Source organism: Rhinichthys klamathensis, unplaced genomic scaffold, assembly GCF_029890125.1.
Source record: "Rhinichthys klamathensis goyatoka isolate OS25496 unplaced genomic scaffold, OSU_Roscu_1.1 h1tg000716l_1, whole genome shotgun sequence".
Lineage (NCBI taxonomy): Eukaryota > Metazoa > Chordata > Actinopteri > Cypriniformes > Leuciscidae > Rhinichthys > Rhinichthys klamathensis.
The window spans coordinates 245,618-270,360 of record NW_026607131.1 but is presented as its reverse complement, the minus strand read 5'-3'; the positions used below and the strand labels follow the sequence as shown (position 1 = coordinate 270,360).

At 39.0% G+C, this 24,743-nt stretch overlaps 1 protein-coding gene across 1 annotated transcript; it reads right to left on the bottom strand.

Annotated features, from left to right (window-relative positions):
- Window positions 1-2,392: 2,392 nt before the first annotated feature.
- Window positions 2,393-18,369, bottom strand: rin3 (Ras and Rab interactor 3). Its single transcript, XM_056242235.1, has 10 exons — window positions 17,426-18,369; window positions 14,119-14,779; window positions 12,901-13,015; window positions 11,080-11,152; window positions 10,889-10,980; window positions 8,510-9,943; window positions 7,297-7,605; window positions 3,776-3,907; window positions 2,900-3,063; window positions 2,393-2,815 (listed from the first exon to the last, which is right to left on the bottom strand). The coding sequence occupies exons 2-10, from the start codon at window positions 14,716-14,718 to the stop codon at window positions 2,489-2,491; spliced, it is 3,246 nt and encodes a 1,081-aa protein (XP_056098210.1). The 5' UTR covers window positions 14,719-14,779; window positions 17,426-18,369; the 3' UTR covers window positions 2,393-2,488.
- Window positions 18,370-24,743: the final 6,374 nt, after the last annotated feature.

Here is a 24,743-nt window from a genome sequence, read left to right as displayed (position 1 = left end):
AACAAACAAATACAATGCTTTGGGACACACTTATTCTCACATACTATTTAGGATGGATATGGATATTGGGATGCAGATGCAGGGTAAGCAAAGAGTAAGCAAAAAATATACACTGTTACACACCTCGGGTCGTTAGCGACCCTATACTATTTTTACAAAAAAGGAATGGGAAAACAGGAATTCTTTATTATTTTTACTTGCTATATTGTTTATAATGAATGAATTGAGGAATACTGAAAAGGTTGATGTCTAACTTTAAAAAATGAATGAAGAGGATGGTGGTGTATGATGTCCCTGGTCACTGAAGATGCGTTTCGTTGCGTATGCGTTTCGGTGTTTTGAGAATTTCTATAGCCTATGGTATAAGAAAAAAGCATGTATTTTTAAAAACACAATTAACACATTAAACAATATCTAAACACTAAACTGATTTATAATAATTAAAATGTAATTAATGTTTTAAGCTTTTAAAAAGCTTTTTGTACACTTTCAAAATTATTAAAATCTGTAGCCTAAATACAACAAAGATTGTTACAAGAAAATACCATTTCAGTTTTTTTTACTTCAATGTTTATGTTTAATTCAATGCTACTTGCCATTTCTTAATGTGTTACTGTTTGTGAAATTTACTAGCAATTTATTAGTGAATTTTTTACACCATTTTTTGTGTAGATTTTTGTTTAGTACACTATCAGATGTTGTGGACGCAAATGATTTCATGTTTTTTTTGGAATGACACTGTGCTCAGGCAAAGATTACAGGGATATGTTAACGATACTGTCACATCTGGAAGAGAAGAACAGCATGACATCACACATTTGCATCATACACCTCTGCAATCATCTCATGTGTATAACAGTCAGCATCAATGTCCCATTTTTACCCCGCCGCATTCCTCCATCATTGATATGCGATAAACATAGCTGAGCTCATCTGCCTCCAGAGAGGCTCCACCACTCAGAATTCCAATGTTTGATAAAACCGCAAATATCCTTCCCACGTGTCAGCCTGGAGCTAAATCTTTGGTGCCGTCTTAAATATGACAGGTATTCATACACCCCCTCCTATTTTTGTTCATGCAGAAACAAGAATGTTGCTATTGTTAAATCTCTCATACTAACTAATGTGAGGGTTTCCTTAAAAAAAACTGTCTGTGGGCAGTATTGTTTTGGATCACATTTAAATTTTCAGGGTAGCAACTTGATGAGTTACTGTAGTTGTAAAGTCCTTTAATTACACAACAGATTCAGCTCCATAATCTGATTTGACTTTGTAAAATAGTTGAAAACCATGTACCTGTTACCGCACAATGGGGCACATAAATGGAAATTTATATTAAAGAGTGTGTTAAAAATAATCGGATTATTAACTTTTTATTGATTGTTGATGTCTTTTATAATATTGTTGTTGCTTAGCTTTGTGTTGTGTTTCTATGAACACCGAAAACCACTGCAATGCACAGCCTCTCATAGCTTATTGCTAATTTATATATTCAGATCATATTATATACAGTGCAGATGAGGAGAAATGAGAGGAAAGTGTTTTATCTGAAGGGGAACCCTAAAGTTGCTCTTAACACACACTGTAAATAATGTAAAAAGTGTTTATTATCAGTATACATTTTTAATATAACAAACACCAATCTTTGGTTTGACAAGTGTTGTGATCATTGAAACACTCACATAATGCGTGATACAAATGCATTCATGCTGCTTAGAATAATTTGCCACAAAGTCAGAGCTTATCTCTAAACTATTGTATATGTTGTGAGATATAAAATGCAGCAACAATGAACCAAATATGAAGAAAATATAACAAAGAAAGCATAACTGTATGGCAAATTACTGAGTACATAATATGAAAGCAATGCAGGTGCATAACCAGTTCAAGGTCTGTAAAGATGCATTGCTTTAAGAAACGTATAAATGAAGAAATCAGCACCGAAACAGGGTATGAGTCACAATTTGCTGAGCCCTGAGATGTGAAAGGATTTGCGTTGTTGGAAAGTTTAAAGTTTCATTTATAAATCATGAAACTTTCAAGGTCTGTACAACGCTTGGGAAAATCAGATCTGCTGAAGTAAAGGCTAACAAAGGTGAAGGATGAATCTGCTGTGTGTGCGCTGCTATTCTTGAGTCTCAGAAAATGAATGTTTTTCTGATGCAAGCTCTTCATCTGAGGCTCACCGTGCTCCTTTAGGAGAAAAAAAAAAGAGATCTTTTCAAAACAGTTTTCGGATTCCAGACCTGGACCTTTCCAGCAAGCGTTTTAAAGCAAATGCCACTCCCCTTTAAGCCAGTCTTTGAACTCATGTAATTTCCCTCGGCAAATAGCACATTCTGCTATGTGGTTAAGCATTGTAATTTCAGCTTACATTCTTGTGCATCGCTTACATTCTTTTGTATATTAAAGTTGTCCATTCAAGCAGCTCAAACCCTCTGCTAAAGACCCACCTACTGACACATCATGCGCACACAAACGCATTAGTTCATATCAAACTCTCTTCTGGTGCTGGTGTAGTTGGCGTCTGGTCCACAGACTCTTGTTCTGGCCAGCGACCATGGCGGTAGACGAAGTAATAATCTATGCGTGGCTCACTGTGGTGCAAGGTGGATTTGATCGTGAGAGGAAACTCTTCAGGAGCCAAATGCTTGAAATGGCCCTCAACCAGCACGCTTAGGCAATAGGACTCAGGATCCAATACCTCAAACTTGTCCGCACACTGACTGCACAGGTCCTGGGCGGTAGTGTTGGGACGCACTCCCAGGGTCTTGGTGTTGGAGCCAGCCTCCAGAAAGGACACGTTAATAAAGTCCTGACAGAAAAGAAATTTGAGAAAAATTAATACTCACATTGACTGACCAATGGTTTTCCCTTGCCATTTCGGTTGCCATAATACCTGTACAGAGGAGCGTGACGCTCTGGCTTTGTTTAGGGTGCGGCGACGCTCCCAACGATGAATGGAGTCCTGGATCTCCAAACTTAACTGTCTGGTCACAGCTTGTTTATCATAATTTTTGATGTGCTCCAGAGCTCCATAAGTGGTGGTGAGATAATATGAACCTAGAAGAATATAGACATATAATGGTTATATAGCAGTAACTTTGACATGCTAGCTTCAGTGTTACTTTGTTTGTGACCAAAGCAAATGATAAAAAATTGTAAAATATGTTATTTATAGGTCTTCAACTATGGCAATCTTCGCTCCCAGAGGTTGATTTTTATTGAAGCTAACAAATTTGCTACATTTCAAATGCATTTAGATTTTATTGTTTTACTCTCATCTTGTAATCTTAAAATATGAAAATGAATCAAATTATTACATTGTAGAAGCTGTGACAATCTAAACAAAAAAGTCAACAAATATAAACAATAAGACCATGTGTAAAGAAAGAAAAAATAAAGATACATATCACCCGTGGACAAAATATTTGTTTAATTTGTTAAATCAAGAGTGTCAAATTAGGAAAAAAGTGTGAAATATTGTTTCATATTTTGTATTTATTACACATTAAATGCTATCTGTCACATTTTCCTCAGCAAGCAAATTAATCTGCCTCTCCAAAAATGCTTAAAATGTAATTTCCATCACAGAACGCATTTAAACTCAACGCACTTAAGATGTGGTGGAAAAGTTTTTGATTTTCAAAAAGAAGACAGGCATAATTCGTCTTTGAAGTATGCAATCAATCCATTATGCACATGATCACATCCACGGATTTTTGTATGTTCAATGTGTGTGTGTGTGTGTGTGTGTGTGTGTGTGTGTCCTCACCCTCTCCGAGCTGCAAAGCCGGATCCATTAGCTCCATCATATACTCTACATCCAGCAGCAGAGAGCTGATGTTACAGCGAGCCAAGACGTACATCAGCACAGGCAGGAAGTCATCAGCCCCATGAGCCTTTCCTGGTACATAACAATCAGGAAATAATCCAAATATATTCATTAATAAAATATAAAAATGTTTAAATCATTCATATCACATTAATAATACAACAAGCTCACTTTAAGAACAAGTTATTTCTAAATATGTCTTATGAGTGTGATTCAATCTCACAATATGTGGCAATCCGTTGCTTTGAGAATGTGGATAATGAGCTGCCTCATTGTTTAGGGGCAGATCAATGTGCTGGTTGGCAACTAACAGGGGACACTTTCTCATTCCTGAACGCATTCATTGCAACACTACACAGATTCCTGTTCAGTCATTTGTGCTCCCTGTATATTATTTGTATAGAACAAGAAATATATGCAGGAAAGAAATGCATCCTTGACTGCGTTTGGAGTGCCGCCAATACACTACAATCCAGAATATGATGAGAGAGCTGTGCTGTACACTACAAGCGTCACAAGACTGACATTATTCTGTATGAGCAAAAATCATTTGAACACTTCAGACTTTTAATGCTTAAATTGGGACATTTGACAATGAATATGTAAAAAAAATATTCAGAAACATGTTGGATGTAAAAACTGGTTTGTACTGTATCTGCACTGGCTGTCCATTACTTATAGAATCAACAATAAACTGACATCGGTCTCATTTAAATAGGGAAAAACATTCCTTGGAGCTGTGAATATGAAAGATGAAGTCTGAAGTCTGTATTCTATACCCGTCGCTGTTTTTGCGCTAGCTTTATCACTGGTGCAGTGAAGTAGACTGTAAATAAAATAGCAGTCAATTTGTTGGCCATACTGGAAGGGTAATTCACCCTGGGTTCCCTCAGGATTGTTTTAAATAGGTTTCAGAGTAGTGGTTGTCGGATTTGAGTAAAATAAAGTCTGTGGTTTACATTTGCTGAAGTGATTTTCTTGTCTTGGACACAGAAACTGATTTCACCAAGAGCAACATGTTCTTGGATCAACATCTTTGTTAGTCATCGAACAACATTCAAATCAATCAATCAGATTTAAGGGACAATTTTATGTCAAGTTTAGGCTTACAACCAAGGTTAGGTGCTTACATCAGTGTTATTCACCTATAATTTCCCTCTGATTTTAGGGATAACTTATTGGTAGGGTTAGGTTTAGGGGTAGGGATATGGTTAGGATTCAATTTTCAGAGAGGAATTTGGTTCCAGGATCAACAAAATATGTTTAACTAACTTGGCAAAATCAGGACGTGCATTTTAGACACAATCAAAAAAAAATTCCCCCACATCCTTAAGGTTGTTGTCCATATTTCGTAATTTGTCAGCAATGTTTTTCAATCACTCGACTGTTTCAAAATGCAAATAGGCCTCATCAAGCAATATTAACAACAGACATTATTTTGCTCAGAAATTAAAACCATTATTCTTAAAACATCAAAAATTCCCAAATACTGAATGGCTATATTATCAGTTTGCATTACCTGTTCACGTTGAAATTATTGAATGTTTTTATGATAATACAAGGAAACAACAATGTAACTTGACTGCATACATTCAGCTTTCAAAGAATGATTCATTGTGAGTTCATCTGTTCCGATCTTCATTTCAAAACAGTGTTTTGCAATTAAATGAAGTAGCAATGCGTTTTCAAAACAAGATGGCAATGCGTTGAATTTTAATCTTGGTAATTTAGAGGCGACGTAGTGATTTCTATGCAAGTAAATTGTCTCATTAGATGTAAATTTTATTACTTCAGTATTACATCCCCATAGGAAACCCAGTCCTTTTATTATGGATCTAAAAATAGCACCTGCAGTGTGATACAGTAAGGTTAATTTAAGATAATAAACTAAACAAAATGAGAGTAATAGAAACTGCAGAACCAAAAGTTCTATCTTTTCTAACTTAGTAGGGTTAAACAGTTAAGACAATAAACCAATTGGATTTATCTGTAGTTCAATTAATTTGACTTGAATTAAGTTTAATTAGTAGATTTAAAAAAAAAGATTTAATGAAACAATGCGAAATGTCATTGTTGATCACACTGATATTTTTTCTGTGAAATTGTGGCTGAGCAAACGACTTCAGAAAAGGGTTGTTGATGCCCATGAGACTAGAAAGTGTTGCCAAACCATTGCTTAAGATTGTGGTTTGGAAGTTGTAATAGAGGAAATGGATCTCATTTGTGACTGTTCTTCGAGATGGATAATTCTTTGAATAACACTTGAATAATAGCTCAGGATCTGCAAGCAAAGCTCATCTGGGCTAATCTCAGTGCTCATGAATACCTATTAAAGAAAGCACTGAAACAAGAATGGTGTGTATGAAAGGATAAAAAAGATCAGTGGTTCTCAACTGGTGTGTTGCAACCCAAAGATGAGTCGTGACTGTTCTGATAGCAAGGAGAAAAATAGAAACGATCAAATGCAACTGCAAAATTGTGAGTTGTTAGGATACTAAAATAAATAGGCTTATACGTTAGTAAAATAGAGAATATGTGATATTATTATTATACCGCTCGTTTCGTGTCTTAGGCCATCAATGTGTACTTACATTTACGAGTCATTAAATCATGTTTAATTTGGACTTCTCTGTGCATGCTCTTTGAGGTGGTGACCATAGACCTGCATTATATGAATGACAGACAAGAACGGTTTGACCTAAAAATATCAAAATTGAAACTACTGCAGAAACAAAGACACCTACATCTTGGATTCCCTTGAGGTAAGCTAAAACATATCAAAAAATAATTTCAAAGTGAACTATCCCTTTAAGAACAGCTCAGATGCAGATGCAGAATAATATAAACAGACAAAAACTTTGAGAATTGATATAAATACTATGCATGTCAAGCCATCTCTTATGCAGCTGTAGCATTTCCTTATTTGGAGGAACTAATGACAGCTTTGATATAATCTAGAGTCTAGACTAAATTTGGGGTGAGGAGGAAAAGGTGGAGTTTGAGCTGTAGAGAAACATTGGTGACGTTATTTCCATCTGATTTCTCTGTTCAGAGGTTGTGCTCTTTCCTTCATATTTTCTAGAACTGATGAGTAATGATCTGAGCTGTGTTTCCCCAAAAGGGCTTACAACGCTTTTGGGAAATGCAGCCCTGACAGGTGATAATATAATATAATATAATATAATATAATATAATATAATATAATATAATATAATATAATATAATATAATATAATATAATATAATATAGAAAAAAGAATAGAATAGAATATGAAATATTAACTAAAAGGGATCTACTAAGGGTGTATCTGAACTCTAAAGAATGTTTATAGAGGATGTTAGAAGGCAGATATTATTATTATTGATATGGTATATGTTTATAAACATGAATGCCAGGCATAATATACAGTAAGTATAGGATCAACTATATCGCTAATTCACAACATTTCAAATCAAACCCACCTGGAGAGCCCACAGACATAGATTCATAGATCATTTTGCAGGTCTTGAGGAGCAGGTCGATCTTCTTCTGAGGTGAATATTCTAGGTGTAGGTTACTGAGCTTTGTTTGAATTTTCTCCATGATGGCATTTTCAGGAACACTTGTAATGATCCCCAGGTCTGTGGTGGTGGTCCCCTGAACCACCTGCTGGTTCTCTTTTAATTTCTTCAGATTTCCTGCACGGGAGTGGATATCCTTCAGCCCATTATACACAGCCTCCCGCAAGGGTTTCAGGACACTTTTGCATAAGGCCGCTTCAATAATGATCTCTGAAGAGGGGGAAAACAGATACACACATAAACGCATAAGGAAAATTGCATACCATCTCCAAGATAAGCTTTATTCATTTATATATTCTTTATACATTATTTATATGCGTCTGACTTTTAATCATAGAAATCTAGGAGGATATGGCTTCAAATATTATATGCCTATATCACTGTGAAAGTCTTCATAAGACATTAATACATTTTTAATACTCTGGTGCTACAGAGAAGGAAAAGCAGCAAACATATCTTGTGTCTCAGTGCGAGAGCGTTCATTTTCCTCACAGGAAAATATGAAACTTTCTTAGTAATGCACCCACAATCACTAGTTAGAAACTTGATGATTTAATGCTGCTTTAAAAATGCAAGAAGATTCCTGGGCTTTCTCTCTGAGCAGTGAATCGATAATAAAAGTGATTGTGGTTTACTGTGGACTTTTTTTTTTTATGGACTGAGAAGCACAATAGAGAAAGCTCAGTCTTTATAGACGGTCTATTAAGTTTAACGTAAGGTTGGTGGCAACGAAATCTTCAGGTGCTTTGCTCAGATGAGCTTGAAACGTAATTACATCAACAATACAAAAAAGACAGTAGATCTGTTTGCACATTTTGCATTCTTGCTAATTTTAGAATGATAAAATGCTGGATGGAATACAGCCAGATGTGAATAAAACTTCCAAAATGTGCATAAAAACATATGCTCGCTTGAGTTTTTATCTGTTATTATTTGTTAAAAATAATTTTTGCTTTTGAATAATTGTTCATCACAGAAGTGTTCATAAATTCAAGTTGCTTGGATGGAAACATGCTGACATCAGAAGCTAAACATCTGAAAATTTTCACAAATAATTGTTTAGAAACTAAAAAGCAGAAGTTCTGACAGTAAATATAATGCAGAGGTCAATTACCCAGTTTCTCCTCAGAGTATGCGATTGCTTCCTGTAGATTTTGCAGCTCTGCACTCTGGATCAAGTAGCTTTTCAGTTGGGTTATCATCTGCCGGATCTCTTGGAGCATCTCTGTGCTGGAGGTGTGTTTCCGCATGGTGTCCAAAGTGAAAGCTCGATAATCCTTAACAAGGTTCCCAAAGTACGTGTTTCCATCCCGGGACATTTCGACAATGCGTTTCTGACACTTGCGGTCCGCATTCATGAAGCCTGTGAGGACATTGGAGAGGTTCGCCATGGACACCATTGATAGGCGTTGCTTGGCACGGTCTAGCATAATTGTTGATGTCCTCTTCATCACAGCACCTGTTGCCACAGTATCCGCATCCTCCTCCGTGCTACTGGTTGAGTAGGAGTCATGGTCTGCTGGAGCTCCACCTTCAGGAGAGTATAGAGAAACATCTGAGACTTTGGGATGACCGGCGTTGATGCAGAGCGAATGGCGGACAGGATTGGGGCTGCTGGAGTTCAAAGGAACAATGGAAGTGTGCTCTTGGGGAATTGGCGTAAGTGAGTTTCCAAAGCTTTGGGAGACTTGTCCCGTCAGATTCTGAGACGGTCTTTTCTTCCTGGGAGGTGCCACTGGAGCATTGGGCCGCTTCGGTTTAGGTGCTACCTCTCGAGTCACCATTGGAGCTCCATTAGTTACCTTAGACTCTTCCTCTGGCACCTCCTGAAGTTGCTGAGTAGCTGGGTCCATAGGCTTGTCCCTTTCTTCTACACTGTCATCTAGGCAAATGAGAGATGCTACAGGGACTTGTGGAATATCGTCTTTTGCTTCTGTGGAGGTGCTGGAGTAAACTTCCTTCTGCGTTGGTTCCTCTGAAGCTTGCTTTTCAGATAACCGCCGTCGGATAGGAATTGGAGGAACTCGATGTGAAGCTGTATTAGAAAGTTGCTTTCCTTCTTTGCCCTGAGCTGGTTGTAAGACAGCTGACTTGTCACACTCAGTGCTTGGGGCAGGAGTTCCCTGTCTCTCTTGTTCTCGGTCTACACACTCACAGTCATTTCCTTCCTCTTTTTGGACTGAAGGGGGAGGAGAACTAAGACCTGGCTTAAACTCCCCTTTTGAAGGCTTGACTAATGCATAGTTTAGAGAGCACTCAGGTGCACTGGGAGGACGAGGGCGTAGGGGTGGCGGCCTTTTGAATTTGGGAGGAGCCTGCAGGACTGGTGTGTTGAGACTCTGGGTCCTCAGAACAGGGGTAGAGGAGGTGGGCATCAAGCTGTTGCTGCATTCCTCAATGAAAATTGGGTTGACATACCAAAGCCGGTCACTGCCAATGGAAAGCTGGATTTCACAGGAACTGCTTTGCCCCTGTCTATCCGAAGCACCACAGCTACCAGCAACGTTTTCCACTTCCTCGTGACTATTCAGAGCTGAGTTCCAGAACTCTGTGTTAGTATGAGAAATATGAATGTTATCATTATTTAACTTTTACAAGACAATTTCCACATGCTAAATTATTATATGCTAGCATCAATTGCTATTTACACTTATTGCCCATGAACTGTCACCATTATTTTATAATTGAGATTCATATCGCTTTAGGGTGCGATGACAAAAGGTAAAAAATAAAGTGCAAATGCACACTACCAAATAGATTTACTACCACTAACTAAATATAGCATAGACAAAAGCATAGACATTTTGTATAGTTGAGGACTACAAAGCTGCACTATTTTTTTCCTAATTTAAAAAGTTTTACACACAAATATTTGAATAGAGCTTTCGAAAAACCATCTCAAAGGAGAATAAGAGTCATATCAGTACCCTAATGTTTTATATGTACATTGTGAAGGGGCGTCTTGTGAGGGAGGTGACAAGTTCATATGACCAGCCAAATATGACTTACTTTCTTGTTCCTCCCCTGTTATTGGACACTTTTCGTTCTTGAATAATTAATCATGGCTGACTGCTAATAGACCATTGATTTTTACAATAGCACCTGCAGTCCCACATAAAATATGTGCGCAGAAGTTCTGCAGATTTCTCCAGAATTGGAACGCATCCCACACATACTCCGCCCCTTGCACATTCATTTGGAAATATTCTCTGGGGCGGCATGGGGCACGTATACATGCACACAATGAGACACTCAGTCAACAGCAGCATTTTCATGGTATTCCAACCACTGTTCTGCCCAGTCCTCTCGTCTAGGGCAACATGTGAGTCAGGGCAGCTACTGAATAAGAGCTCTGTTTAAAACATTTCACTATATTTACCACAGATTTACTCTGAAATCAGCACAGAAAGTACAAGTCTGCAGACAAAAAAATTGCTGAGTGCAACTTTAAATAAACTAAAATTATAGAAGATAAACTATTGTTACGTCTTACCTGCACCTAGAGAAGAGATCACCTCCATGTCCTCATATTTAGCTACCTTTTGAATTACCTGAGGCAACTTCAGAGGAAAAGGGAGGATGTCCCTGAGTAAAAAAGACAAATAAAAAGTCTATTTTAGACATTTAAAAAAAATATTCTAAGTAAAATGGACATTTGTGATTTTGTTTTTTTGTTTATCTTACCGGCTAACACAGTAGAAAGCAATGAGTTTAAAAATGTTCTCAAACACCAGCACAGACCCTTCAAGGTACAACACTGCAGTGAATGAAAGAAACAGACATGTTAATATTAGGCACATAACTGGTCCCTGATGTTAATACTTCGATTTGGTGGTGGCACTAGTTCTTTGTTCTTGTGACTTTTTGCCTACTGATGTAAACACTAAAATAGAACCTAACTCACTGTGTAATATCTGTAAGAATGGGAAGTGGGATAATAATGAATGATGATGTGTAAATAAACATGTCCTGACCGCCCCCACGCTTACGCCCGTTTCACACATACTCCGTGTGCAGTGCGTATGCGGTGCGTGTTGCGGTGCGTATGCGGTACAGGAGCAGCACGCGCTATAGTGCTTTCACATATGCTGCGTGCGTTTGCAGTGCGCAGCTGATCCGCGGCTGTACCACAAACACATTTACTCACTATTTGTATTTCAAAAAATCATCAATCAAATCAAGTTATCAGCAGCAAAAGTTTTTGCCTCCAGTGCAATTCTCTTTGTAGGCCTATTCACGTTTAAAACACAATTTAAACGACGTATTATTCAATGCATTACTTTTATATAGGCCTAGATTATAGGCTATATTAAGTTGCTCAAGCAAGTGGTAACATATTTAACCATGTACTTATATTAAAATCGCAAACATTTTAAATTAAAACTTAAAATTGACAAAAACAGCAGACTCATACCTTTTCTTTTGCATAATTCAAATCTGTATACAATAAATCTTGCATGTCACAAATAACTTGTTTTTCCACCTCAACGAATGAGACGAGTGTCGTTCATTATGTGGCCTTGTTGAAGTAAATTGTAGCTTTCTTTGCTTTACCCCGGTCTTAAAGTAAAAAGATGACTGTGAACAAAGTAGTATTTAATTAAATGCATTTATGGTTACATTTTATTTAATTAAATACATTTATGGTGAGATTACTACATTTTATTGAATTAAATGCATTTATGGTGAAATTACTACATATTCAGGTCAGTCTGTGTTCATTTTGACCACGAACCGTGCGCTGTCACTTTAATTCAGCGTTTGCAGCACAGCAGAAATAGACTCGGTGCGGAAACGATCTCTGCACTGCTGTATACGCACCGCAACTGGAACGGATCGACGGACCGCATCCGCGTGCAGTGTGAAAGCTCTAACCTGTTAACATGGGTACGGAAAAAAATACGCACCGCATACGCACTGCAAACGGAGTATGTGTGAAACGGGCGTTAGGCTACAGAGTTTTTATTTCAGCCAAAAAAGAGAAGATGAAAACAATAGACTTTGCAGCTTCGTAACCGCTGGACAAATAAGACTGCTTTGTAAAAAATGAAAATGACCACACATATGCACTCAAGCACAGACACAGACACACACCAGGAAATGAAGCTATAAGAGGCCAGTGCAGGACATCCTGTAGTTACTACTGCAATGCATGGCTGGGAACAGGAAACCTGTGGCCCGCAACCCCTACCGTCAAACACCGCTGATACCCTTAAGGACCTGTTTATATCTCTGTACGCACTCAAACATCTATGCCAATTTATTCGGGTATATATCCACGTTTGTTTGTGTGTGAGCCTTTGGATGTGTTAGGGTCTGTATGCAAATGTATTTGTGTGTGGGTTTGCCTATGGCATAAAGGCATTCTGCACTCAACACTAAATCAAATATGGACAAACCCAATCATTGGTTTTGTCCATATTTGACCTAAACATAGGTTGAAACAACCCAGCATTTTAGAGTGAAGTTGAAAGAACAGTCATTTCTCAATGCAAAAAAACTCACAGGACTTTTCTTCCTTTATAGGCAGTTCCTTGACATGGGGCTCCCCCAGCTGGTCAGGAAGACGTACTGCCAGTACCATCGTTTGTTGACTTGAATCCCTCCTGACTAAAAAGATCTGCAAAATCAAACCAATGACACAATCAGTTCGGCAGTAGAGCTTGTAAGGATCACACAACGCATTTTTGCATTTAAAAACCCAAGACGCAGTGCAGGGGAATAGTAAAACAGTACAGTAGGCTATGATATTGAGATCACTTTTATGAGAGGTGTAGGCCTATGGCAAAAAAAAAGAAAAAACATAAATACATAAAATATGTTGCCGAACAGCAGGACTGAACGCTATTGTTTCTAAAATGAAAAACTTTATATAAATAAAAAAATAAAAAATAAATACTTAATAATCGTCATAGCTAAAGTTGCGTTCACGTCAAAACATTCTCACCTGTGAAAGGTGTGCAATGTTGCGGCTGTGGCATAATAGTAGATTGTTATACTGTATGTGACGAGTCGACACATTGACCGTTCCAAGATGACTGGCGCGCCGACGTGTCTGACTCTGGAGCGGTTGAATATGGCATACATATGGTAATTACGGTTATTATTCTGAACTGTAAAAAACCTTCATGTGCTTGTAAAACTTGCAATTACAACCTGTAAACTTGTACCTTATCCTCGAAACTTGTACCACGTGGCTGCTGTACCACCTGACCACTGCAGATTTGTGTTCGACTTGAAGCATGCTACAGTAGGCCTATGCATACCGATCGGTGTATGACCGCGAGAGTGATTCGAAAGCATTGTACCGAGCATTTGCTGCATTCACGCATGCAATTATGCATTTCTATGGCAATACTATCAACACTTAAATTAATCTGCAGAGTTCACGTGGTACAAGTAGGAGCTCTCGGAAAATTCCCTGCTGTACTTGCAAGCTCTATGAGGACGTGCTTTTTACAAGTTAAAAATCTTGTAATTACGGTAATTATGACATGGCGTGCAGCATGATTGTTTTTTTTCTGATTGGTCTTGGAGGCGGGTATATGCTTTGTGCTTAAAGTTTGAATTTTAAAAACAAGGTGTTCTCTTGGCGCAGCACAACAGTCAAACACTTGGTATTTGAAAAAGGTATTTGACTTTTTTTTTTACTTAAAATAAATAAAGTGCAATAGAACAAAACAATGCATTCTATGTGAATCATCTCCTGTGTTTTCCTCTCACCCCAGGAAACTCCTTGCTCAGTATATGCATGGCTCTGTCCTGCTTCATTCCCAGTTGAAGCCACACTGGACACGTCTTAATCAGTTTCTCCAGGATGCTGATACTAGGAGGAACAGGTTTATTGGTCTTGCTCACTGGAGATGTGGGGACTGATGGTTTTGGGACTACTGGTGGAGGTGGTCTGGGTTGAGGTGGAGATGAGGGCCTATTGACAGGAGGTGGAGGTGGTCTAGGCATGGCTGAGGAGCAGCTCTTAGGAAGAGCAGAGGAAAGTTGTGCTGGGAGGGGTGGCTTTGAGGCCTGGGGAGACATGGGTTTGTGGGGAGGAGGTAAGGATGGTTTGGAGTTAAGCTGAGGTGAGGAAGGTTGTACACATGAAATTGGGTGTGAAGTAGGGAGCGGAAGGGAGGCGGTGTCAGTGGAAGGGTTGTCAGATACATCAACCAAAGGGAAGGCTGAAGAAGTCAAGGAAGAAGAAAGAGGACTAGGAGGAAGAGGAGTGGTTTGTGAATGGAAAGAGGCCTGAATAGGTGAAGATATGGGTGGGGAAGAGGGTTTGGAGAGGCTTGGAGGTGCTGTGGAAGGGCCAGGAGAAAGCATAGTGCATACTGCACGACACACAAAACTTTGAGAAGAATCCGATGAATCTTTTTAGATCACCCTGCAGAAACAAGAAAGATCATACAAAAATCTCAGTATAACAAAACTGCAACAAACTCGAGAACAAGATAACCACTGTATCATACAGTAGAAGGAAAAACAGAAGTCTTCTTTTGATTTTTGTAAAACATGAGGTCAGTTCAGAATGTCATATGATCGTAATAAATGTGCCAACATGGCTAAGTTGTGCAATAGGGAATGTGTCAGCATTTTCATGTGAGTATGAAATAAGCCTTGTGCATCGTATAGCAGCCGTTTTGTTCTCTGTTCTCTCAGCTAAGTTGCTGCTGTCTCCCATTCTTCCTGTTTCTTGGCTACCAGGATGTTTCCCTCCTCCAGTTCCTGCAAACATCTCTCCTTTGGCATTGCTGTACTGTAATATCATATATGGCATATGCTTCGGGGGAAATTTTTAGCTTGCATGCAACTCATTTGCCTTTGCAGACAGCAAGCCATATCAATATTTGTTGCTTGCAAACTGAACATGAGAACCAATGAATGAATTCACTAAACACCGCTGTATTTGTCAGGAAGTAGTTGATTTCTTTAGCCTTTGATAACACTTTATTTTACAGTGTCCTTGTTACACGTTACATGTAGTTACTGTAGTAATAACTATAAATTAGGGATAATTACATGCAACTAAACCTAAAGCAACCCCTATTCCTAACTCTATTTAGATAATTATTGTTATTCAGTTCTTAAATGTATAATTACACTGTAACACGGACACCTTGAAATAAAGTGTAACCTGCCTTTTCATCACTGCCCAATTATTGCAAAACACAATAAAAAGATAATATCCATTAAATAAAACTTGAACCCAATGTCACGAGACATTGGGTTTAGAGACAATACCCAAGACATAGAGACAAGCAACATGGGTGTTTGTGCAATTCCTCAACATTTACCTGGCTGAAATGCACATGTTGTTGGCAATCTTAAAACACATCAGATATGTAAAAGCATTACAAAAAGATACAGATCTGGGCCTGGGAGACATATCCACATCCCTCCCACATATTCAGGATAGTGACCTTTCAAAATGGGGTTTTCTTAAAGGGGTCATATAATGGTACATGCACTTTTACAAGTTGATTGTACTGAAATGTGTGTTGGCAATGCCTGTACACAACCATCATACAATGATAAAAATCTATCCAGTGTTTTTGTTTTAATCTCTTTATATGTTTTCCCCTGCCTCAAATCAAGCCGTTCGACCTTGTGACGTCACACGCTCGGAAGCCCCTCCCACGATTGTTGATTGACAGCAGCATTTCAACACAGACCCGCCCTCGCTCGTGAGGGAGCTGTCAATCATAGTCTGCGCGGACCGGTGCGCTCATTGTTGATATGCTGGAGCTGTCTATGAGCAGAATGGCGTCTAAGCGATTGTGGTGTTCTGTTCTTGGGTGTAATAACAAACACAGCAGTCATTTTAATGTTCCTAAATCCGAACTGCTGAAGACGCAGTGGCTGAGTTTGTTTTCGAAGGGAATATTCCCCACGAGCAACGTCAATGCTCTCATGTTTGTGCGAATCATTTCTCACCAGACTGCTTTATAAACGAGGAGGGTCAGTATAAAGCTGGTTTTGCTAAGAAGCTGCTCATGAAAAAAGGATCGGTACCAGCTATTCGTGTTCCTGCTGAACCCCCAGAAGAACTGAAGTGAGTGTAACATTTTATTAAACTTTATATTATGGGGCGGCAGTGGCTCAGTGGTTCATGTGGGTTGTCTACAAACCGGAAGGTTGGTGGTTCAATCCTCGGTTCCACCTGACCAAGTGTCGAGGTGTCCATGAGCAAGACACCTAACCCCAGCTTCTCCCGACGAGCTGGATGGCGCCTTGCATGGCTGCCGTCGCCCGTCGGTGTATGAATAAGTGAGTGAATGGGTGAATGTGAGGCAAATTGTAAAGCGCTTTGGTGGCTATTGGGTCAGTGTAAGCGCTATATAAATGCAGTCCATTTACCATTAATATTTATATTAATCTTTGCAAATTGCTAGCTGCACGCTTCACAATGAATGCGTCTAAGGTTTACACTCAGGGTCCATTACGGCATGTTTTCTATGTACGACGTTCTCAATATAATTCATAATCCCACGTTTATACTGAACAACACGTTATGGTTATTGTGTTACAAACGGTGTACGCATAGAACAGAGAGGCGGAGTCAGCAAAGCTCATTATCATTTAAAGGCCTATACACTGAAACGGCGTGCTGAAAACAGAGCTGTTTTTGACCAGGTAAAATAAGTGTTTTCTTGCAATACTAATGAGAATTTTTAATTAAAGTATATTTCAAACTTTTAATTTAGACCCTAAAGAATCATATTAGCTTGTACAAAAATGGCATTATATGACCCCTTTAAGCTTTTACAGTTGGACCCATGATATTCACAATAGTGTTTGGAAATTCACAAATATTAATTCATCTTTTAAATAAGTATAAAAGTGAAGACTTCCAGTTGTTCCGGCTTTCCAGTGGTTTTCATTCATCCTTAAGTCTTTCCAAAAAGTGAGCATAATTTCAGGACTTAACAAATACCTTTTCTGCTCAGTGAGAGCAAATAGTAAAACATGCTAAGACAGCTGTGGTGTATGTATATACTGAATGGATGTTTGTGTATCTGGCAATACTTACTCTCAGGATGCTCCGTGTTCCAAGATGGTCCCAACAGCTGTTTTCATCATTCAGTCTTAAAACTCAACATTCTTCCTTTGGCGTCACAAATAATCCCTCACAGAATGACCAAATATGCAGTAAAAGCTGTCCTCCATATTCTTGCTTAGCTCTTTCACTTTGTGTTTTTCTCTTTGGTGCGTTTTCCAAATTATGTATTCCTTTTGAGAATGAGGGTGGCCGCAATCATTAAAATGCAGAAAAAAACAAAAAGAAGAAACAGAAAAATGCACGTCCCCTTTTCTCTTTTTCTTTCTAAACTTCCTGTCAGCAATGTAGTCAGGAAGGGGCTGTCCAGGGTGGTCAGCCAACCCCTTTCCACCCCCCTACAGTCTCACACACACAGTTGAGCTAAATAAACCTCAAACATTAACTCTGCTTCTCCTCGTCTCCGTCTCGCTTTCATAGTGAACGCAGCATAAACAATGTCCGCAGATGCGTTAACCCCAGAAACAGAGCTGTGAGGAGTGAACTTCCCTCCCTCCTCCCCCATAGAGTCTGAAAGTGTCTGAAGTTAAACAACTCCAGATGCTCAGGAACCCCAAAAGAAGTTCCATAAGGTCTGCAGTCCAACATATGGTTAGTTTTACCATTGGGAGCGAATGGCATCCCATCCACCCCACCCTCCTCGATGCTCCGTCCTTATCGTTGGATCCATAATATTTGCCAAGAGCGTCCTCAAAGCAAATTGATGGAGAACATCTACACTGCATCACCTGTTCAAGAGCCATCAGGAGGGGGAACATATTTGTGATGCTGCCAAGTATAATGCACTTTTAAACGATTCGTTTTCCATTTGCATTAGCAGGCAGTTGACTGTAATCTCAAAAGCTCTGAAAACTTTAAAGAGTGTGAAGCATTTGCAGGTTAATGCATCAAGATCATACTATGAAAATATAAGTTCTGACCAGCAAATTGTGTACTATGAAAAGAAAGTGCATTTTAAATGAACTGTTGAAGTCTGATGTTTTGCATGACAAATCAATTTGTATAATCATCTAGGTTTGTTTGTAAGAGCTTCACAAGGGTACCGTGAACCCGTGAGCTTGCAAGCAGATGCTTCCTGTTAGTGAGGTGTGACTTCCACAAGTGAGTGAGCTCAAAGAAGAAAAGACACTATCAATCCTGACCCAAACAACCTAAGTGTCAGGTTTGTAGATGAGATCTTCTCCATCTCACTCTCTGTTGTGAAATATCTGTATCATTGTGGTAACTGAGTGACTTTCACTTGATAACTATTTTTAGAGTTATTTAAGACTCATAATGAGTTGTGCAAACAAGCAAAAGGTGAATTTTTTTTGGCTGCAAGTTAAAATGGCGACGCTGTTCTGGGTTCAGCTCAAGTGATGACTACCGTGGAATCTTGGAAGGGGTGGAGGGGGGGTGGGGTTGATGTGACTCACTCCTCACATCCAGGAGACTCAGTCACTGTTTCCACTCGGCTCTCACAGCTGCTGCCAGTTCAGCAGAAACACTGCATGAAACTTCCCAAATCACTGTAACTCTGCATTCATAGGACGAACACAGCTTCACACAGCTACAGGAATTTCTAAATTCAGTAGTCCAGCAACATTCGTTTGCCCAATACAGTATACATACGAACACTGGAAATAGTATTAAGTCCTATATCCTTGAATTTTATTGGCCTAGCGGCATCTTGATGTAAACGTTCAACCGCACTGGCTTTGTGTTTGCATGTTCCAGACAGGCTGTCAGTCTGTGCATTAATGGTGGTGATTTATCAGTTACTCTTTCTGCGGGTTACATCATTACACCAATAGATGGCGAAAAAAGGTTGTCTTAATGAGTGAGTCATTAAATCATTTATTCAATCAATTAATTAAACAATGGGGATTAATTCAAGAATTACTTTTTAAGTACCACCAGATATTTTCGTATTTGGCCCTGTCCCAAATGGCACACTTGCGGCCTTAAAGGTGAACTAAGTAACTTTTTTACCTTAACCGAACAGCTTTGGAGTCATTGTAATGTTTATATTACTGATTTCGTGTTGAATGGTGGTCATCTCACACCCCCCTGGTGCCTGTGAGCCGCAAAACCACCCTTGCAACTTTGGGCCGGCGCGCCGCCGGCCTGAGTGTTAGGAAGTATCATGTGATATCAGGTCTCGCGAGGTAACGAATTGCTTTACGGCAAAAAAACAGATCTGATAAAATGAGCATCAAACAGAAATAACCCGGCGCCGTATACATGTGGTGTTGGGCGCGCGCAGCTCTTAAAGGGGCCATACCTTATTTTCACTCGTTACAGCGTCCATCCTACTGAACAGGTACCGGTGTACAGGGGGAGGGGATCCGGCTGTGAGTGCGAGCCATCTCTGCGTGAGTGCTATTCACGACAGTACAAGTACTCCACAGCTACTCTAGGGGTCGCTGTTTGACAAAAACGGAATTCTTACTGAGTGCTGCTTTAAGCCCCGATATACTGCAAGCGAAATCGAAGAACGAACTGATGTGACGTCATTTCGAACAAAATCAGGCTGAAACGAAGTTCTTTTTGGGAGTTCGAAACAACTCGCCAAAGTGAACTTTCCGTAAAAGTTCGCTCACGGCTGCTAAACACCTTCGTACATTGGTCCATGGCGATTACGTAATAGGTGTGCGCGGAAAACCTATCTTTCACGTGAAAACCTTTCTGGTTAATTTGGCCTGTTCAGTCGGTCGAGGTTAGAGATCCGTCGGATGTTCGCTAACAGTATATCGCTGCTCATGTATTTCGAAGTTTGTTTTACCCCTAAACGAAGAACGAAAAAGAACATCTCCATGAGTATATCGGGGCCTTTACAGTGGCCGACATGTGCATCCCTGTGAAATACAAGATACCAAGGTGATCCAATTTCCATTTTAGGTTTCCGAAGGGTGGGGACTCTTTGAGGCCACTAATGCTCCCTCAATGTGCAATATGCAGTCAAAACAGTATTACATCATGAAAGTGTGGACAACAAGGGCTTATGGTGCCATTTGGGACAGGGTCATTATATAAGGAGATACCAACCTCCATGGTTCTGCTATTGTGAAAGCGGTCGACTTTAAATGTATGCCCTGCAAACAAATCACATTGTAGCCTTTTTTTATTATTAAACTTTATTGAACAATTTTAATTTACAAACTCAAGCCTTGGGAACAGTAACTTGCATATGAAAATATAACAAATATACACATAGTTTCAGTATATCTCCAGTCCTATATAGTAGCCTACGTGCAATTCTTACTCAGACTAACAAGTAGCAAAATCAGCCTTACATAACCCAGGGTTATTCAATTAAAGCTCCAAGAGGTCCGGCCTCTGTATTTCCTTCCCAGTGTAGGTCTGGACAATACTTTTCATGGCAGCCAGCATAGTACATTTTAAAAGAACAAATCCTAAAGTTTCACAATAGTCATCAAAGATAAGAATCTTGGGCCCCGAGATCTGAAGCAGTGATGTCTAGGAATTCATTTTTTTAACCAATATTAAAAAAAAAAAAGTCAATATTTCTCTCAATATGAATATAAAAAGGTTAGGTTTTATCAGGCCTTTTTATTTTATTTTACATTTAGACATCTACCTGTATGACACATATAAGGAGTTAGAAAAACTGAGAAAACATACTGGGGGAGGGTTTACCTCTTAAAGGGGACATATCATGAAAATCTGACTTTTTCCATGTTTAAAGGCCCACTGAAGTTCCTTCGAATGCTCAGCTTTGTATGATGCATTGACGTGATTTCCATTGAAACAGGAAGCTAAGGCAGGACATATTGAATGGCTCCTCCCCCTTTTCAAATAGCCAATAGCGTTTAGTTTTAGATTGAGCATTTGATTGGACAGAAAATGTGATGAGAAGCTGAAGTCCGCGGCGATGTCATACAAATACGTGATCAATTTTAGCGGAAGTGAGAGACTAAGTTTTGAATGCTTAAATCCTCTAAATGCGAATTTTGTCATTGTTTTGGAACACACCAGCTTATTCATAACTTTTGGGCTAACATATTCATACTAAGAGCTAAAAAACATACATTGATTTCACATTTTGTTGATATCAGGGGTTCATGAAGTGCTATAATTGGGTCCCCGGTGCATCTACCAACCCAGAAAACGTGAAAAGTGACAACCCTGTAACTTTGTTTTTTTGATAAGCCTTTCTCTGCAAGCATGTCAAAAAAAATAAGCCGATCAGATTTCGCTCCCCTTTTGACGTAGGAAGGGGATCTTGTTATAATATTACCTCCCCTTAATCTGCACGTTTCCACCCAAGCGACAACAGTGTAACCAGTTCTAACACAAGGGCAAAAGTTCGAGCAAACCATGCAAACTGTTCTGTCGTTGCTGCACAGACGAATACAGAACACCATTTAGAGTCCCAGTCTCAGATGAGACAAGAGAGCAGTGGATTAATTTTATTTGGGGGGGTTGCTAATACTCATTTTAGAAAAAGTATCTATTTTGGTGCTCTCTACGGTGGCCGAGACAGCTCAACGCGCTGCAACTGAAGCAAACACATACAAATAGAGAAAAACGCGTGCAAATAGAAAAAAACGCATGCAAATAGAAAAACACGCGTGCAAATAGAAAAAAACACCTGCAAATTAAAAAAAACATCTTCATCAGTTTCACAACACACGTGTGCTCCAAATAAGGAAACGCGCTGCAAAAGTTCACAACACAACCAAATACAGAAAACACGCTGCAAATAACACAGACCACAACGGAAATGTTTCCAGGGGAACCAAATAAGTGACGGACCCGGCCGAGACGTGCTTATTGCTCGTGAGCTTCCCTATGCCATACTCCCTTCGAAGGGCAGATTGCAGAGCCCTTTTGGAGTGAGCAAGGCTCTAGTGTGCTGTTAGGCAGCCGTGTGGAGCGCACTTGATGAAGGGAGCAACTAAAGACAACGTGGGATGTTCCCATGACAACGCAGCACGGTGTCCATCAGCTGGTCTTACGACAGAAATATGATGCTGTTAACATAACGGATGCAAATACATTTTTATTTTTAGTTTACAAAAAAAGCTTTTAAAATATGCGTTATATATCTGTGTCTCAACTTTAAAATGTTGGACCCTACATTACCTAACATTTCTTACGAAACTTTTCTTTATGAAAATGTAATAACATGAAACAATTTGTACAGTGTAACTGATGTATAGATAAATATCTTTCCTTCATGATTTTCTTCTTTATCTTTTTTATTTATTTATTTTAGTTTCCAGCTCATTGTTCTTTTCTCATTTGTATTCTGATGACATTGAACAAATTGTTAATACATTTTGTACATTGTATACAAGTTGTATGTCATAAAAAATGTAATTTCTGTATGTTTTGCACAAACAAATAAATAAACAAACAAATAAATAAAGTATAATGTTAAGCTGTAAGCACCATCACGCATAGATTTATGGATATCTATGCCAGCACGTCCCAGCCGGGTTCGTCACTTATTTGGTTCCCCTGGAAACATTTCCGTTGTGCTCTGTGTTATTTGCAGCGCGTTTATGTATTTGGTGGTGTTGTGAGTATTTGGAGCACACGTGTGTTGTGAAACGGATGAAGATGTTTTCTTAATTTGCAGGTGTTTTTTTTTATTTGCACGCGTTTTTTTCTATTTGCATGCGTTTTTTTCTATTTGCATGCGTTTTATTTTATTTGCATGTGTTTTGTTTTATTTGCACGTGTTGTTTTCTATTTGCATGCGTTTTCTTCAGTTGCAGCGCGTTGAGCTCTCTCGGCCACCGTAGCTCTCCGTGTTTCTGCTACTGTTATAAAAATAACCGTGCCATCTGCAGGCAGCTCGTGTGGCACTTTACGTCTTTGCGAGAGCGAGAGAAGCACGCGCACGGAGCAGAAAGGGCTTGAAGCGTATTTAGCTCAAGAGAAAAATATATCAGAGGATGTAGCACCAAAATATCATTACAGTAAACAACACTGACCACTTATGGTGTGAACCACTCTGTTGTTTTGACGCGCTGCTCACTTTAAACTGTAGAAACGGTAAAACTGTCCCGCGGTCCGGATGAAACCAAGCGGTCAGCCATTTTAATACCACTAATAAACAATAGAAATATTGAAATAAGGGGGTTGAAATAAGACAAGCTTTAAAAATTAATAGCATGCACTATATCTTAAAGATGGTCATCAGCCCCTTGACAGTTTGCTGAGGCCCCCTAGTGGGTTAAAAACCACTTAAAAGGAAAGAGACTTTGACATTACTTCATACACATTGTTAAGAGATTGATCACAGTTACAATGTCATTGAATTGCTTTAAGACTTGTTTTACGACCATAGGAATAAATGAGTAGTGCTGTAAACCGAATACTATACCTGTCACAAAGTCATCCGCAACTTCTTTTTATAAAAACACTTCTTTTTGTGGTAAGCTCCATATATGCGTTATGTACTCCATATTCATACTCCGCTACATAATGCCTTTTTTGCCCTCAAGGTTCCCCCTGGGGGAGGGGCTCTAATGCCAAACTCACTACTGTGTTATTTTTGACAGCAAAAACAATGCTGTAAATGGCAATATTGTGTCTAAGAACTTCAGTATTAACATCTTTTGTATACTATTGTATTACAAAATATCAAATTTGTGTTGTTGGTCTGAATTTCACTTCATGCAAGAATGCAGTCTAAATGTACTTCTGTAAAAGTGAAAAGTGTTTGTAGTTGCCAGTCACAGATATCCCTGAAAACGAAGAAAAAGAGTCCAGAAGAGCTTAAGCATGTGTTGGCCTGCTTGATATGCCTAACTGTCAAGACAGAAACGAGCTCTGCTGCACTTAGCCACAGAAAATAATGTGGTAGGCCCAATAACACCACTACAGAACATAACTTAAACTAACTAGAAAAAACCCTCATGTGATGAAGAAAAGCAAGCAATAAGAATAAGTGTTAGAACTCATGGATGAGTCAGAGTGTAATCAGTTCTGAGAAAATTCTCATACATAACATAACTATATGCTTTTTGAGGCCTCCATTTTAGGAAGCACATTTTGACTATTTCAAAATAGTCTAACAGCAACCTCTGCTGGTCATTTACATACAATGTATGTGTACATTCACATACAGTACAAAGTACAACATAAATTATGAAATATCTATCCTCCCTCCTGCAGCCACATCTCTTGTCTTCTCTGATGATGTGTTTACTGAAACAAGGGCCGGACAACCTGTCACTCACATGACATCACAGCAATAGTATACCACGATCATCCAATGATCCACTCAATTCAATGGAGAAAAAATAATTCCCGCCCTACATTTCTTGTTTAAGAA

Bases quoted from the DNA above. Each gene is read 5' to 3' on its own strand.
- rin3 (XM_056242235.1), bottom strand. From the start codon at position 14,718: ATGCTTTCTCCTGGCCCTTCCACAGCACCTCCAAGCCTCTCCAAACCC. The intron at 10,981-11,079 runs GTAAGATAAACA...TTTTTTACTCAG, and splicing joins GCTTTCTACTGTGTTAGCCG to GGACATCCTCCCTTTTCCTC. The intron at 3,908-7,296 runs GTGGGTTTGATT...GTTATGTACCAG, and splicing joins TATGTCTGTGGGCTCTCCAG to GAAAGGCTCATGGGGCTGAT.